This window comes from Musca domestica, unplaced genomic scaffold, assembly GCF_030504385.1.
Source record: "Musca domestica strain aabys unplaced genomic scaffold, Musca_domestica.polishedcontigs.V.1.1 17, whole genome shotgun sequence".
In the NCBI taxonomy this organism is placed as follows: Eukaryota; Metazoa; Arthropoda; class Insecta; order Diptera; family Muscidae; genus Musca; species Musca domestica.
This window is the reverse complement of record NW_026712230.1, coordinates 2,809,112-2,824,243: the sequence shown is the minus strand read 5'-3', so window position 1 is coordinate 2,824,243 and position 15,132 is coordinate 2,809,112. Positions and strand designations below refer to the sequence as shown.

The following is a 15,132-nucleotide window of genomic DNA, read 5'->3' as shown; positions in this document are numbered from 1 at the left end:
ATTTTCGGGTGAATTTTTATGACATTTTAAGTAGTCGTAATATGGAACACTTGATGCGACATTAATCGACGTTTATACACTGTTCAAACACATATTCGAAAGTGACGGAAAGGAATAGGAAAATAAGCGCCGGCATTTGGCAGGCGATGCAGAACATAAATCCAAATGGGTGAAGAAAGTGTTGAAAGCTTCGATTGTGGGACGGTTGGAAATTACTTGGCAGCATATGGTACGCCGTTGATTTTCAATCAGTTCCCTTTTCGGCATCTTGGCCAAAGCCATAAAAAAGTTTTACAATTTTGTTTGTTTGTATTGATGTAAGACTCTTTACCCATTCGACCAGTTGGGTGCAAGAAAATCAACAAAATAGTTCGTTAGAAGTTTTCAATCCATATGTGATTTTGCCAATATGTTTCTACTCAATGGCGGACTTAAATACATAATGGGAAATTCTAATAAGAATTTCGGATTTGGGCTACCAAATGTGACAAAATAAATATATTTTATGAAGAGAAGAAGACGCGGAGCAAAATGCCTCGTTCACTAAAAGAAATATTTGCACAACAACGTTTGCTAAGGGATTGATGTGTTTTTGCTTTATTACCAACATATTTTGTAAAATATGTTAGGGGCAAAAGTAATAATAACTCAATGGTAATTTATATCCTTTTGAAATTTCTAGTTAATGTACATATATTATATATTATACATTTTTAAGGTCGAAGACAATTGTGAGGAAACAATGAACTTGGCTACCATTGGAAGCGGTATGTTATTTTCTCGTCAATATTGTCGTCAAAATTAGACATGGTCCTAGTGAGTGGTTCTCACTCGTCATCACATTTGTGGTAGCTGAGCTGTTAATTTTGTGCTGGCTTCCATTGTTTATGTAGGGCGAGTACCCATTGATTGCATTTATCACTTCTTGCAGAAATAAAGTGCAAATCTCCCTACTTACACTCCTTTATAAGCATCAATAGTTCCACCTCGTTGAGTTTACCACTAAGCCTTTGTGTTAAGAAACTATCAGACATTTTGCCGACATATATGTGTGTGAGGAAACCAGATGGAGTAGCCTATTTTTACTCCAAAATTATTTCAGTTTATTCGTATTTTGTAAGAGTTCTGACAGTTAAACATTTCGGCACTTTGAGAGGCAAGCACTAGAAGAATTGGGTCCATACTGTCGACTTTCACATTTCACTTAAATTTGATATAAATATTACCATGTGCAAAGATTCAAACTAGTTGGATATTTTTAACATTGTATTAGAGATTTATGTTATTATTATTATTATTATTATTATTATTATTATTATTATTATTATTATTATTATTATTATTATTATTATTACTATTATTATTATTATTATTATTATTATTATTATTATTATTATTATTATTATTATTATTATTATTATTATTATTATTATTATTATTATTATTATTATTATTATTATTATTATTATTATTACTATTATTATTATTTTTATTTTTATTATTGTTATTTTTATTATTATTATTATTATTATTATTATTATTATTATTATTATTATTATTATTATTATTATTATTATTATTATTATTATTATTATTATTATTAGTATTATTTTTTTTATTTTATTTGTTTATTTATTTTTTGTTTTGAATATTTTGTAGGTAAATTATCAGAACGGGTGGACTAATATAGCCCATATTTGAGTTGGCAGAAATATTTCATTGCGCAAAGTTTAGAATTCATTAACACTTTATTAGAGCTTTGTTTATTCGAAGTTTCGGGCAAAATTGTGGTGGATTTACCAGTAGCAGTGGACCGATGATGTTCATATTTCAACCTAAAAAACCCCGTCTAAAATATTTCCATGTGTAAAATATGAATTATATCGGATTCTCGATATTTTTTTGGATCTTCAAACCCTATATAGACTAAAAGCTATCGTTGGAAAGCTTATAAAAATTCCTAACCAGCAAGTGGTCACATAATGATTTTTAAGCGGTTCGGAAGTTATATTCATATTATCGATTTTTTGACGCGATTCTAACCAGTTCATTAAAATTATGTTTTCAATAAAAAAGGTTTAGCCGGCGTCGGAATTACAAAAGTATCGAATGTGGGACATACCTATGGGAGAAAACCTCTAGCTTCGGCCGCAGGCCTATTATTTACAAAAATTTTCAAATTAAGAATACTTTCGCCATGTGGCACATACCCAGAAGATAAAATATCAAGCGTATTTACAAAAACGCCATAGATTTTACTTTTATTTATTTTTTTTTAATTTTATTGAATGAAATCAAAAACTGTCGGAAATAGTATCAAATTTTAGGTTAAGTTAAGATTTGTTCGAATTAGTCAACTTTAGCACGAAGCACGCGCCACCCAAGAATGGTTACAAAATGAGGTTACTCACTTCATTTCCGCGCATAATGGTCACCAAAATCTCCGGATACCAATCCGTTGGACTATTGTGTCTAGAGTATTTTGGAAAGCAAGGTTGGCACTAAAAAATACCAAAGTGTCGATCACCTCAAGCAAGCGCTTCGCCGGGAATGGGCCAAAATACCGCAGAGTAACATTCGAGCAGCGTGTGACGGTTTCATTGGCCGTTTGAAGGCCATAATTCGTGCCAAAGGTGACCAATTCGAACAAATCTAAAGTTATTCTTAAAGTTGATGTTATTCCGACATTTTTTTTTTGCTTTCATTCAATAAAATTAAAAAAAAAGTAAAAATTATGGCGTTTAACTTTGTTGCAGTTTTTGGCTTGTAAACACAATAATTTTGTTTGTTTACAAACTGCTGGACAACGTATGTTCTCCCATAGGAGAAAACCAAATTCGGCAGTTCACCACTTTCGGCCAAGTGAAGCTAATCTTAGCTCTTTTGGGTCTATTTGCTTTCTGTGGCGTTGAAAGTTTTTGCATTTTTTATAATTTCAACGGCTTTATCCCGAGCTCATTGTTCAATATTTGCCGAATGGAATATTGCTATATCTTCAGCTCACGGATTTCGATCAAGTCGCTTCTTTACTTTTCGAACCATTTCTGCTGATGTTGCTGTTTTCTTCCGTCCACTTCCTTGACACTAGTACCACGGTAAGGAGCGTTGGCACGAGACACAAAAGATTTATTCACATTTAATTGCTGGAGTGCTCTAACGATAGCCACTTGTGGTTTTCCAGCCAAATATAAACAAATCACACTATCACGCTTGAATTCCATCACGAATAAGTTTTTTTCTGGAAAATTCTAACCAAAATGCTTTTGTACGCTTGTCGGACGAGGGGCTTAGAAATGACATCAGTCTAAAGTTGGTTGCCGTTTTTTTCATTTCATTAACGGGGTTATCTACGATCTTTCTGTTTCACGTACCTACAAAAATTTGACTGCCAATGATAGTGACTATGGCCGGCCGACTATAGCCGTTGTTTATTTGTTCATATCTGACAGCTTGTCAAATAACTTTATAATCTCTTATGGAAAAATAAATTATTTTTATATCCCTTGAAATATTTTATACAAGATCGTAATAACAAAGAAGTGTGCGAAATATGATAATTTTGACCAGTAAAAGTGTCTATTTGACTTAAGGTGCGAATTTACAACAAGTGTGCGGTGGTGTCAAAAACCCCCGGAATAGGTCATTGGATTAATGTTGCAATTGCAAACCATGTGGCATAAAAATATTAAATTATAAAGTGAAATTAGTCAAACTCAGAATCTTGATGTTGCAAAATAGTCAGACTAAATCCCATTATTTTTGTTTGTATAAAAACAACGTGTGTTTATTAGAATCTATGTCTTCGTACTGTTCAATATTTTTGTATAATAAAACACACAATTCACAGTATATAACATATTTTCCTTTATTTTTGTTATTTAATAATTTTATACACTTAAGTTCTAGTGTGTAATGATATATTCATATATAAAAAAGAACTTATTTCACTAAAGGAAATTGATCACAAATAAGAATTCTTATAATCTGAAAAACTAATATTATAATACATAAACACAACTCAATGGCTATTTCCAGCATTAACTACTAGTTTTCGAAATCAATTTCGACAACGGGAATGACTCATCGACTATGGGTTTATTGCTATAATGTATATTTATGACCTTTGTAAATCAAAAAAATCTATATCAATCTAATGAAAATATAAGCAAAACAATGCAATTTGGGAATAGAAAACAGGGTTTGAACAAACGTAATATATTACTAGCATATATATATATAGTATTATTATACACTTGTATGCACAGATATATTTAACTATTGTTTTAATGGCAAAACTATCTTTGATAAGAAAAGAAAGTCTTTCAAATTGAACACAACTTCTTCGAAGGTAAAACTTAAATTAAATTATCAATAACACGCACATCTCTTATTAACAATAGTAGAATGCATTAATTTGGATAAAATACCGAACCTTTTATGAGTATAATGGAAGTGCTACAACTGAGACAATAGGGGGGTTTTCACGCCTCTTCACTTTTCCCTTGCCAATGAAAGAATTAGCATTTTAAGATTTCGATTAATAACCTTCGATTGGTGGATGCGCGAATATGAAACCATTCAACTTTAGTCGATCTTTAAATTGGCGACCAACAATCATTTGTTCGGTGTGTGTGTGTGTGTGCGTGCTGAGCTCACAATAGACGCCAGGGGCCACATATATTTTCTTTTGTAATTCTTGGCAAAAAAACAAATTTTTGCATAATAGAACTTTCGTTTTTATGTTCAAAATTATTGTTACTTTCGTTGTAAACATATTTCTATGGAATTCGTTTCTGTGGAAGTGTTGTTGTTTTCTCTATTATTAGTTAATTTAAAATTCATTTATTATTGTATTTGGTTAACAAAGAACTAATAAACTATTCTTTTGATATTGTTTCGTTGTATGTCTGTATGTCTATGAGTATTTTCTATTAACTGCCTATTGTATTATGTGTCATAAGTCAGTGTCGTCTCGGTGAATTCAACTCTACAAGGTTGTTAGTTCATCTAAGTTATGTTAAGTGTTAATCTTTTTAAAATATAAAAGAAAAAACAAAAACACAAGATTCCTGTCTTCAGTATAAATATTTCTTAGTACATATAAATACGAATATATGTATGTATGTAGGTGTGTATACATTTTAGATATTTAAGATTTGTACAGTTTTTGTTTTTCGAGTTATATAATTGTGTAAAATATAAAATACGATATGGAAGTTTCTTCTTTGATATATATATATTTTTTATATAACTCACAATATTTACAGCTCTGAGGCAATGAAGTCATATTTTTAGATTGTTTATTGATTTGGGTTTCTTTTTTATTTCATTTTAATTCTCTTATTGTAAAATATTTGCATTGGCAGGATTGATATTAGTTTTTAACACATATTTTCAGTAAATAGATTATTTTAAGTAAATTTGTGTACACTGGAGACATAAATGCATATAATGATCAAAATATGTACATAAAACTTGAAGGGGCATTGCTTGCCTTAATTTAAGCATTAAGAGATCTATATGGATTACAACGTCCACCTGTAGAAATAAATCGGAGGGCATGACACTATCGAATTAGAGTATTTTATATAACTATAGTATTTTAGCACTCATATCGTAAAATTTATATCAAACTTAGGTCGAGTTCGACTATGGATAATGTAGGTCCATTCCTTTTGGTGCCTCCCAAAAAAAATCTCGAATCTTTACAAAAAATGCAAATCTCATATTTGCTCTGTTCCAGAACCTGCAAGAATCTACTTGTTTTGCATTTCACAAATCGGTTATCGTGGTAAAAACTTTACATTCCTGCTGTTTTGGAATATACCAATTGAGTGACGGAGGTATCCGATATAGGTCAAACACTGGCACATCGTAATAAATAAATAAGATATATGAGTTGGCCTACTACCTCCTGTACCTCCCGCTTAAAAGATCAAAATTTTGAGTTATAGTAACTCTTGTAAAAATTGTGTCTAATTCTGTTCAAACTTCTCACATTCTTATATCAACCCATGCTACAGCAAGTATGAGAAGTTCTTCTAGTACAACTGACGATTCACACTTTTTATATCCAGAATTAAGAAGGTATATGAAAGAAGGAAAATCGATCTGGTTAAAATCACAAAATTATTGAAAAAAAAAAAAACAAGCAATAAAGCAGCTAAACTCCAAATACCAAATTTGAAAAAAAATCCGCTGAAAACTGAGACACAAATCATCACAATATCGAATATCTCGAGGTACAGCTATATGAGCTCTACACGACACCGTGGACCTGTTCAGCTATTTATCTGTCAAAGACGGCGGTGCCTATTACGATCTCCAAATATTCTTTTAAAGTTGAACGGCATTTCTCTTACTTTTAGAGGGATTTGAGTTTGTAATATAACTGAACCTATATGATTCACCGAAATCATCGTAGCCTCACTTGAATCGTTTTGCAGTTTTTTACCGTTAAACTAATATCATTGTAAAGGTGTGATGGGTCTATTTTCTTTAATAAAATAATATCCGAATCTGAACCGATTTCATTATTATTTGACAAATTCATTTTTAGACCAAATTCCGTCACACATTCAATACGTCATTGAAACTTGACATACATAGCGAGTTTGGTATACCAAATATACGAAATCGAACGAAGTGATATATATGTCAGCTATATCCAAAGCGGAACCGGTTTCAATATAATGCGAATTTATTTCTTTTCCAATTTCCCTTAAATATACCAACTTAAAAGACTGTATTTATAACCGATCAATAGATATGCGCATACAAAATCTAAATTTATTTGATGTACCTTCGATCCTGGTCCTATACCTCCAATTCTTAGTGAAATTTCAAATAATTTTATAGCTTATGTTACTGTTACTGTTGATTACATATCTCTTTAGGGAAAGAACAGTCAAGCCTTGTACACAGAAAGTTTTTAACAGGTTTTAAATTCTGCAATCTAGTTTTCTTCCTAAAATGATTTCAAACAAAAGGCAACAGCGATGTATACCGCACTGTTATCCTTTCCAAATTTGTATATGCTCCATCATAAAATGTATTGTATATGGTGAGATGAAAAACCTGCAACCAACTTCAGACTGCTGTCATTTCTAAGCCACTCGTTCGACAGCTCTTGTAATTATTAAAGTGACTGATCATTATATTGTTTACAAGCGTACAAAAGCATTTTGGTGAGAATTTTCCAGAAAAAAGTTATTCGTGATGGAACTCAATCGTGATAGTGTGATTTCTTTATATTTGGCTGGAAAACCACAATCGGCTATTGTTAGAGCACTCCAGCATTTAAATGTAATTAAATCTTTTGTGTCTAGTACCATCGCTCATTACCGTGACACTAGTAGCGTAACCCGACGTCAAGAAAGTGGACGGAAGAAAAGAGTAACATCAGCAGACATGGTTCGAAAAGTAAAGAATCGACTTGATTGAAACCAGCGTCGCTGTGCCGAAAAATGGCTCCATTCGGCAAACATTGAAAAATGAGCTCGGGGTAAAGTCATTGAAATTCCAAAAAGTGCTAGAACTTACACCGCAACAGAAAGAAAATAGACTCAAAAGAGTTAAAGAGTTGCTTTGCTTTTCGTTGTTCAGCAGTTTGTAAACAAACAAAATGATCGTGTTTACTTGTCAAAGAGGTCAGTTGAAAATGTGCACCTTCGGTTGGTCACCAGAACTCAAGCGCCGGCTATGGTGATGGTGTGGGCCACCATAACAGCCGATGGTCGCTCCCCGTATTAATGGACCGTGGACTCAGAATAAATGCCGAATATTATCGCGAAAATATTCTGGAGGGTGTATTAAAGCCTTGGCCACCCAAACATTTTGACCACAGTCCTTGGACATTCCAACAGGACTCAGCACGCGCCACCCAAGAATGTTTATAAAATGAGATTCCTCACTTCATTTCCAGCGCGCAATGGCCACCAAAATCTCCGGATACCAATCCGTTGGACTATTGTGTCTGGAGTATTTGGAAAGCAAGTTTGGCACTAAAAAATACCAAAGTGTCGTTCACCTCAAGCTTCTCTGAGAATGAGCCAAAATATTGCAGAGCAATATTCGGGCAACGGTTTCATTGGCCTTGAAGGCCATAATTCGTGCCAAAGGTGACCAATTCGGAGAAATCTAAACTTATTCTAAACTTTGATACTATTTTCGACATTATTTGCTTTCATTCAATAAAATTAAAAAAAAAATGTAAAAATTGTGGCTTTTGACTTTGTTGTAGTTTTTTTGTCTCGTCCTGTATATAGATCTACGTTTTAATTTAGTCAAATATAAGGTTATATTTGTTTTCGGTAAATTCGGTATCTGCCGTTCGTGATATTTTCTACCTGCGTTTGCCGAACATAGTCTATATTGTAGCCCTATGTAACGGATCCCCCTGTTTCCCTCTAGCCCTTATGTAACGGTATCCTATATTTTTATTTTGGAACTCTATCAAATATTGTCCGGTCAGGACAATAAGCACCCGAGCCGTTTCATTTGTTTTTATATGAATATACACAATTTGCAATTGGTCGGTTGAGTGTTTTTGAGGTTTTAGGGGCCGTGGGAGATACTGTTACATCTTAATTGATTTTCAGCAAATGTGACAATGTTACTACGGTTGGGCGAATCAATTTTATTCGGACGGATGTAAACTATCAAGTTCAAACCGATTCCTATAGGGACTCTTCTTAAGCCAAATAAAAAATGTTGTATTTTGATTACAAGCACAAGTTTTACAATTTATGTTGAAAAAGTCACTATGTGTCAATCTCCTCACTATGGGCTTAAGATTACATACCCATATTAGTTGTTTTTGTTCAAATTAAAAAAATAACCACTTTGTATTTTTAAATGACATACATTATAATAATCATTTATTCTTTTTATTAATGTTTAGCATTATGGATCAGTGTACAACAACTTAACTTGACATAATTTGTAAACTGACTTCTCTTACTCTGATATGATGAAATACGAAATAACTTAACAATTAAATTTTACATTATTCCGATACAGCGAATCAGATATGGTCTATTTGGTGTGTAAATCTACGTCTATATACGAATATGTACAGATACATTCAACATTCCGAATTCATTGATTACAGGAGTACAATTTTTAAATTGTGTACGAAAGTTACATGACTTTGCAGTCTTCAGTAGGTTTATATGCTATCCTCTAGTCTAGTCTGTCTATATCTATGGAGTTGGATGCAACTTAAACATTTTCTAAATGCTTCGATTGCTGCTTATTTTTACTTGAACTCAATATATTCCAGAAACGTCTAAAACAACCAGGTTTCTTTTCTATGGCCACAAATCTCTCCTCCTCCAGTATGGTGTCCAGGATGTAATAGCTGCTGAGATTGAATGGTGGTGGTGGCAAAATCGGAGGTTGTCATGATATTATGCAATTCTTGCCATCCCCACCAGTGCCAATAGTCGAATTGGTACTGCTCATAGCCATTGGTCCAGTTGCGTTGGCCGTTGTTACACCGCCACCACCACTACCACTGCTGTATGTGTTTGCCTGTTCCATGGCCTGTTTCTTCTTTTTCTCATAAGCGATAGCATCGTTCGGGACATACGAGACACGCACACCGCCATAGTGTTTGCGTGCCGGCAAACGGTAAACATAGTCGTCCATATCACTGGACGAACTCGACGAACATGTGGAGCAAATGCTGGCTGTATCACAATTATCCGAATTTCTTACGGCACTCGAACCCGCCTGAGTCTGGGCATTGTGCAATCGCAAATTGGTCTGATTGATTTGCATTTCGGAGTTGCTACGTGATTGGTTGCGTTTGCGTCGACGACGTCTGGCATTCGAGTTGTCTGTGTAGCTTTTGGAACGCGACATGGTGTCTTGTATGCTATGGAAGCGTACCTCTTTAGTGGGGTGGCGATTATTTTCCTCATCCTCGTCGTCATCATCATCGTCGTCGATATCGTCTTTAATTCGTTCATAATTATCTTGGGGTGAGCTATTGAAGCCATTGTCGTTTTCATTATCCAGATCTAATTCATTGGTGATTTCTTGGGTGGATTGGGTCATGTCGGAAGCAGTGGGTGAGTTTAGCATGATTTTATCAATGCTCTGATAACTGTGAGAATCTTCACCTTTGGACACCAACATATCGGGTAGGGAGGCGGTAATATTGGGATCACCGAATATTGTTTTATCTCCATCACATATATTATCTAAGCTTATACCCAACTCTGTAAGATCAATGGGTGGCGGATGGGCAGGTCTGGGTATACCAGGCACTCCCACCGCTTCCATATTACGGGCAAGCATTAGTCGGCCCAAATCTTCTCTTCTTTGTCTTTCCTGGCGTTCCAAAAGATCGCCCGCACTACCAGAGCTCTTACCACCATGGCGATCTTTACTATGCGATCCCTTACCCGGACGTGGTGATCTGGCAATTTGGCTGGTGGTGCTGGCACGATGCGTTGGCCTTAGCTGTGGTCCCGAACTGGTGTCAGACGGCGTTGGCGGTTCACCTTTACTGCAGGCAATCGAACAATAAATGGTTCCACGACGCGGCAGGAACGGTCGTCCCAACAGCGAACAACGACATGTGCAACATGAAAAACACTGATCGGTGGCGTGCCAGTGCTGGCCATCGTGTGACATTTGTCCCTGATCGACACCGATAACTTCGCCGCAATAATCACAGTATTCGGCGAACATGGTGTCGAAGCAACTCAGACAGTACGGTTTGCCATCGCGCATTATGTATCGTTGACCTCCTAGCTGGTGATCGCACTCGAAGCATGCGAAATGTTTCATATGCCAGGTGCGACCCTCTGCCTCGGTGCACTCGTCGGAGAAAATGATCTGAAAGAGATAGAAAGAAAATCGGGAGTTATTTTAGAGCATTTATAGTTCTTATAAAAAAGAATAGATTGATAAGCGACTGACTGATGAACTGATTCATCAAAGGCGAAACAAAAAGTACTAAATTTGGTAACATTTGGTATTTGGAGCTAAAATCATGACATTTGATATGAGAATTATGTTGGGGAAGTATATAAGTACGGAAGATTGAGTTCTAAAATTAGAAATTTAGTATTAGAATCGATTTTTGTGAGTTGGGGTTGAGATATGGTAGCGGTTTTGGCAAAATGTACTATAAAAAAGTACGAAAAGTATTAAAAAGTACTAAAATTGGTATTGGCTGAACGGATAGCTTGAAATGGAAAGGACAAAATAGTACTTAATTTAGAATCGGTTAAAGAGGGCACGTATGTACGTACGGGGTGGGTATGTACGACTATGTTTGAGATTTAGTATTATGTGAACGGAAAGAGTTAAAATCTTGACATTTGGTATAAGAAGTAAGTTTGGAATGTAGGGTTGTTATTAGGAGATATTTTTGGAAAAGTGTACTACAAGTATATGAAAAGTTCTAAATAGTACCACATTTAGTTTTTGTTGATAGGAGAGTGCTTAAAATCTGAAATTTGGCAATAGGATCACTGTTAGTGTCTAGGGTTGTTATTTAAAGGTGGTTAGGGAAATACGTACTAAAAAAAATTAAAAATTAGTTAAGGTAATAAATTTGCTATTTGCGGCAGGGATATAGCAGGATTTTTGAAAATTTGGTACCATTTGGAATTATGTGAACCTATAGAGGTACAATTTTGAAATTTGGTACCATTTGGAATTATGTGACCCTATAGAGGTACAAATTTCAAGTTTGGGAAAAGAGGGTTGAAATAAGTAGGTAGTTCGTACATTTTAGTTTTGGATGAACGGATGGAGCTGGGTAGGGTTGAGATTTAAAGGTGGTTTTAGAAATATGTACAATAAAGTTCGAAATGGTTAAATGGTACCAAATTTTGTGTATGCGGAAGGGATAGAGTTGGGAATCTGAAATTTTGTATTAGGGTCACTTTTAGTGACAAAAATTACGAAAAGTACAAAATGTTATTACATTTTTTGGAAATGCGTTCAACAATGGAACGAAAAGTACTTAATAGTATTAAAATTGGTTATCTTTGGTTTTTGGTGAACGAAGGGGAACATACACAAATCAAATAAAATCAGAGGTTTTAATTAAAACTTTCTTTGTAATTCGTGAATTTCCAACATTTCTGACATGGCGGTCAGAAAAAAATTGGCATTTAATTATGAATAGAATTTCATAATGGATCTATTCGGAATTTTTTTTTGTTGAGTTATACTCAAGGATATTTCCTACAAAATTAAAGCTAGCAGATCCAAATTAAAGAGAAAACAAAAAACATTCGAAACTCTTATGTTCATCATGTTCATTCGAAACTCTCTGTGTTAAGGTCGGTCGGATCGAAGTTTTATGTGTCCCTGTTAATAAACAGAAAATTGAGAAAGTCAATGACTGGATCATTCTAAAATATAATTCTATATTTTAAACTACTGCAGGATATGTGGGTAGGACTTTTCACATTTTTGGAAGTAGTATTTTACACGAAGAGTCCTAAAATTAGTTCGGCATGAGAACCCAAAACACTTTTGGTGTTTTGATGCACAAACCAATGGTCGGACGGAAACCGATTTTGCCCAACTTTAATTCGAAAATTTCAAAAACAAATTCATTATCTGACTCAATTTCATAATCTACTCGGTGTTTCCTGTAATTATGGAGAAAATTTAAATTTTGTCGCTTAGTGTTATTTTCCACAAATTTAGTAAACTGCCTTTTTTTTATTTTTTTATTATACATCAAAATTTAAAATTCTTTGGTATCTCAAAACAAAACCTTTAGATGTGACTGCCCAGCGGCGTCCAAAGTTTAATCGGTTATGTTTAAACGTCCAAGCTAACATTCTTTCCACCTTTTTTTTTTCTACATTTTTCCTAAATGGATTTTTATGAATTAAATTGCTAACTACCTAAGCTTGACGTCACTCTGTGCGACGGACAAGTAAGTTTTATTATTGTATTTGCTTTAAAGCAATCAAATTAAAGCCAAAATCCCCCATAATGATATTAAATATAATAATGCATCGTAAAAAAACTACTTAGCACCAGAATCATCTCGGTTTGCTTTTGAGATATGGAATCTGTTGGCAAACGAAGGATTGGCATGACATTCAAAAAAATGCTCTGCCAACGGACAGACAAATTACGGCTGTCACCGAAGCTGCAGCAGCAGTCGCTTTGGCAGATGTATACCTTCACTCCAATCGGGAGAGCAAGAGCAAAAACAGTATATTTTTAAGTTTAGCTTACCTCATCACATGCCGAGCAACGTGGCTTTTGGGTTTCAGCATGATGTCGTCCGCAATAGAGGTTACCATCACGATGGAAATATATTAAATCCACCAGTAATTCCTTGCAGACACAGCACACAAAACAGGCAGGATGCCAGCAGACTTGTGCGCCCAGACGCTGGGCAAAGACCACAATGTCACCGGAGGAAAGTTGTTCGTTGCACTGAAAAGATGGAGCAAAAAAGAAAAAAAGCGATGTAAAGAAAACAAATCAAATAAAATAAACATCATTGTGTGTGTGTGTGCACAAGTCACAACGAAAGCAACAAAAAAAGTGTTTTACATGTTTACAAATGGATTTGTATTTTGCAGATATAAGCAAATTAAGGAGATGTAGTCGTTGTTGGTTTGAATACAAAATAAGATTCACTTTTTGATAGCCGGATACAGTGGTTTAAGGTTATTGGTTACGTTCTTGTTATGGCATGGGAAGTTTTATTTAATAAACATTTTTAAATAATTCGAAACTTTATAGTGAATTTTCAAAGTATATTGTTATATATTGTCCTTATTAAACAAAGAAAAAAAAATTATTATACATTACGATGGTGGTATGGATATTGACCTCTCTGAATAAATTTTATTCAGCCCTACATATATGATTTTGACATAAAATTATGGTGCCCAAATTTCAATTTCAATTCAGTATTGTCAAAAAGTTTTTTTTTTTTTTTTTTAACCCAATACTCTGAAAAAAACCTATATATTTGAAATATGTTTCTTGGCAAGACTCCGCATTCAGAATGTAACATTATAGTTTAATTGTTTTTTTTTTTCTCTCTCTCAATGTGGATATTCAAATTATGATTTTCAAAATTTTACGAAAATAACTTTTTTACTGTATTGACATATAAAAGATCTAACCATAGAGGAAAATGAAAACTTTTAAAAGAGTTTTATATTCCGAACATCTTTGGCGTTTATAAAAAACAACGGAAATTATGCCTTGAGGACACATTATTATTTTTCCAAAAGAAAAGCGAAAACTCTTGCTGCGAAAGGGGTTACAGGGCCCTTAACGTTGGCCATAAATGCCATCTATTCATTTGAAATGTGCCAGAGGTTTTTATTTCTATTTAGCGAAAGTGGTCCCTGGAGGTAAACGAGTTGTATGGCAGCATTTTATTTGTATGTATGTGTGTTTCATTCCAGTTGGCGGGGGTGTCGTTTAATGACTACGATTAAACCATATGATCTAAAGTTCAAGGCTGTAGGGGAAATAAGTATTGAATTTTGTGGCTGTGGATTAATAAAAAATATACTTGGAGGTTAGGAAGATAGCAAAAGGGTTTGGTTAATTATAATTGTTTCGAGTTATTTGGTAAGAAAGTGAATATTTGGAGCATCTTTGAAGGTTGCAACTAAGCATCGTCATATTGTCATGTAGCTCTTCAATATTACTACAAATATAAGAACATAATAACTTAATCTTAAAGAATATGAATTAATTATTTAATTCAAATTGATAGGTGGTTTTGGTTTACTTTTGTGTGTTCGACTGCCAATCAGAGAATATGCAGTTCAATCCCTCTATGAGGCAAACAAAACAAGTAAAAAGGCAGCTATATTCGGCTACCCTCCACCAATTGGAAGAACATTGAAATTTTCAAAAAAAAATTCTGAATGGACACCATTATATGGGGGATATACAAATACGATATTTGAACATTTCTGGAAAATTTCTGAAAAAATTCGCTAAAATCATGAAAATACCGAACATAGGGAGATACCGTCGTCTGGGGCCCATACGAAAACTTGGACCTGCATATACAATTTTCCGTCATAGGATGCTGGGCCCATTTCAAACTTCAAATACGAAATTTGAAACAATTCCGGTGGATAATGTCGCTAAAATCTTCAAAATAAT

The 15,132-nt window shown here is 34.2% G+C and overlaps 1 protein-coding gene across 1 annotated transcript in view; it reads right to left on the bottom strand.

The window, feature by feature from the left end:
• Positions 1–8,838: 8,838 nt before the first annotated feature.
• The window catches only part of LOC101894265 (protein espinas), a 110,924-nt gene continuing 104,630 nt past the window's right edge, over positions 8,839–15,132 (bottom strand). Inside the window, exons 5-6 of the mRNA XM_011293514.3 lie at positions 13,225–13,428; positions 8,839–10,848 (exon numbers count right to left, since the gene is read on the bottom strand). Coding sequence (XP_011291816.3) covers positions 9,403–10,848; positions 13,225–13,428 — 1,650 coding nt within the window. The 3' untranslated portion in view covers positions 8,839–9,402. The remainder of the gene's footprint in view (positions 10,849–13,224; positions 13,429–15,132) is intronic.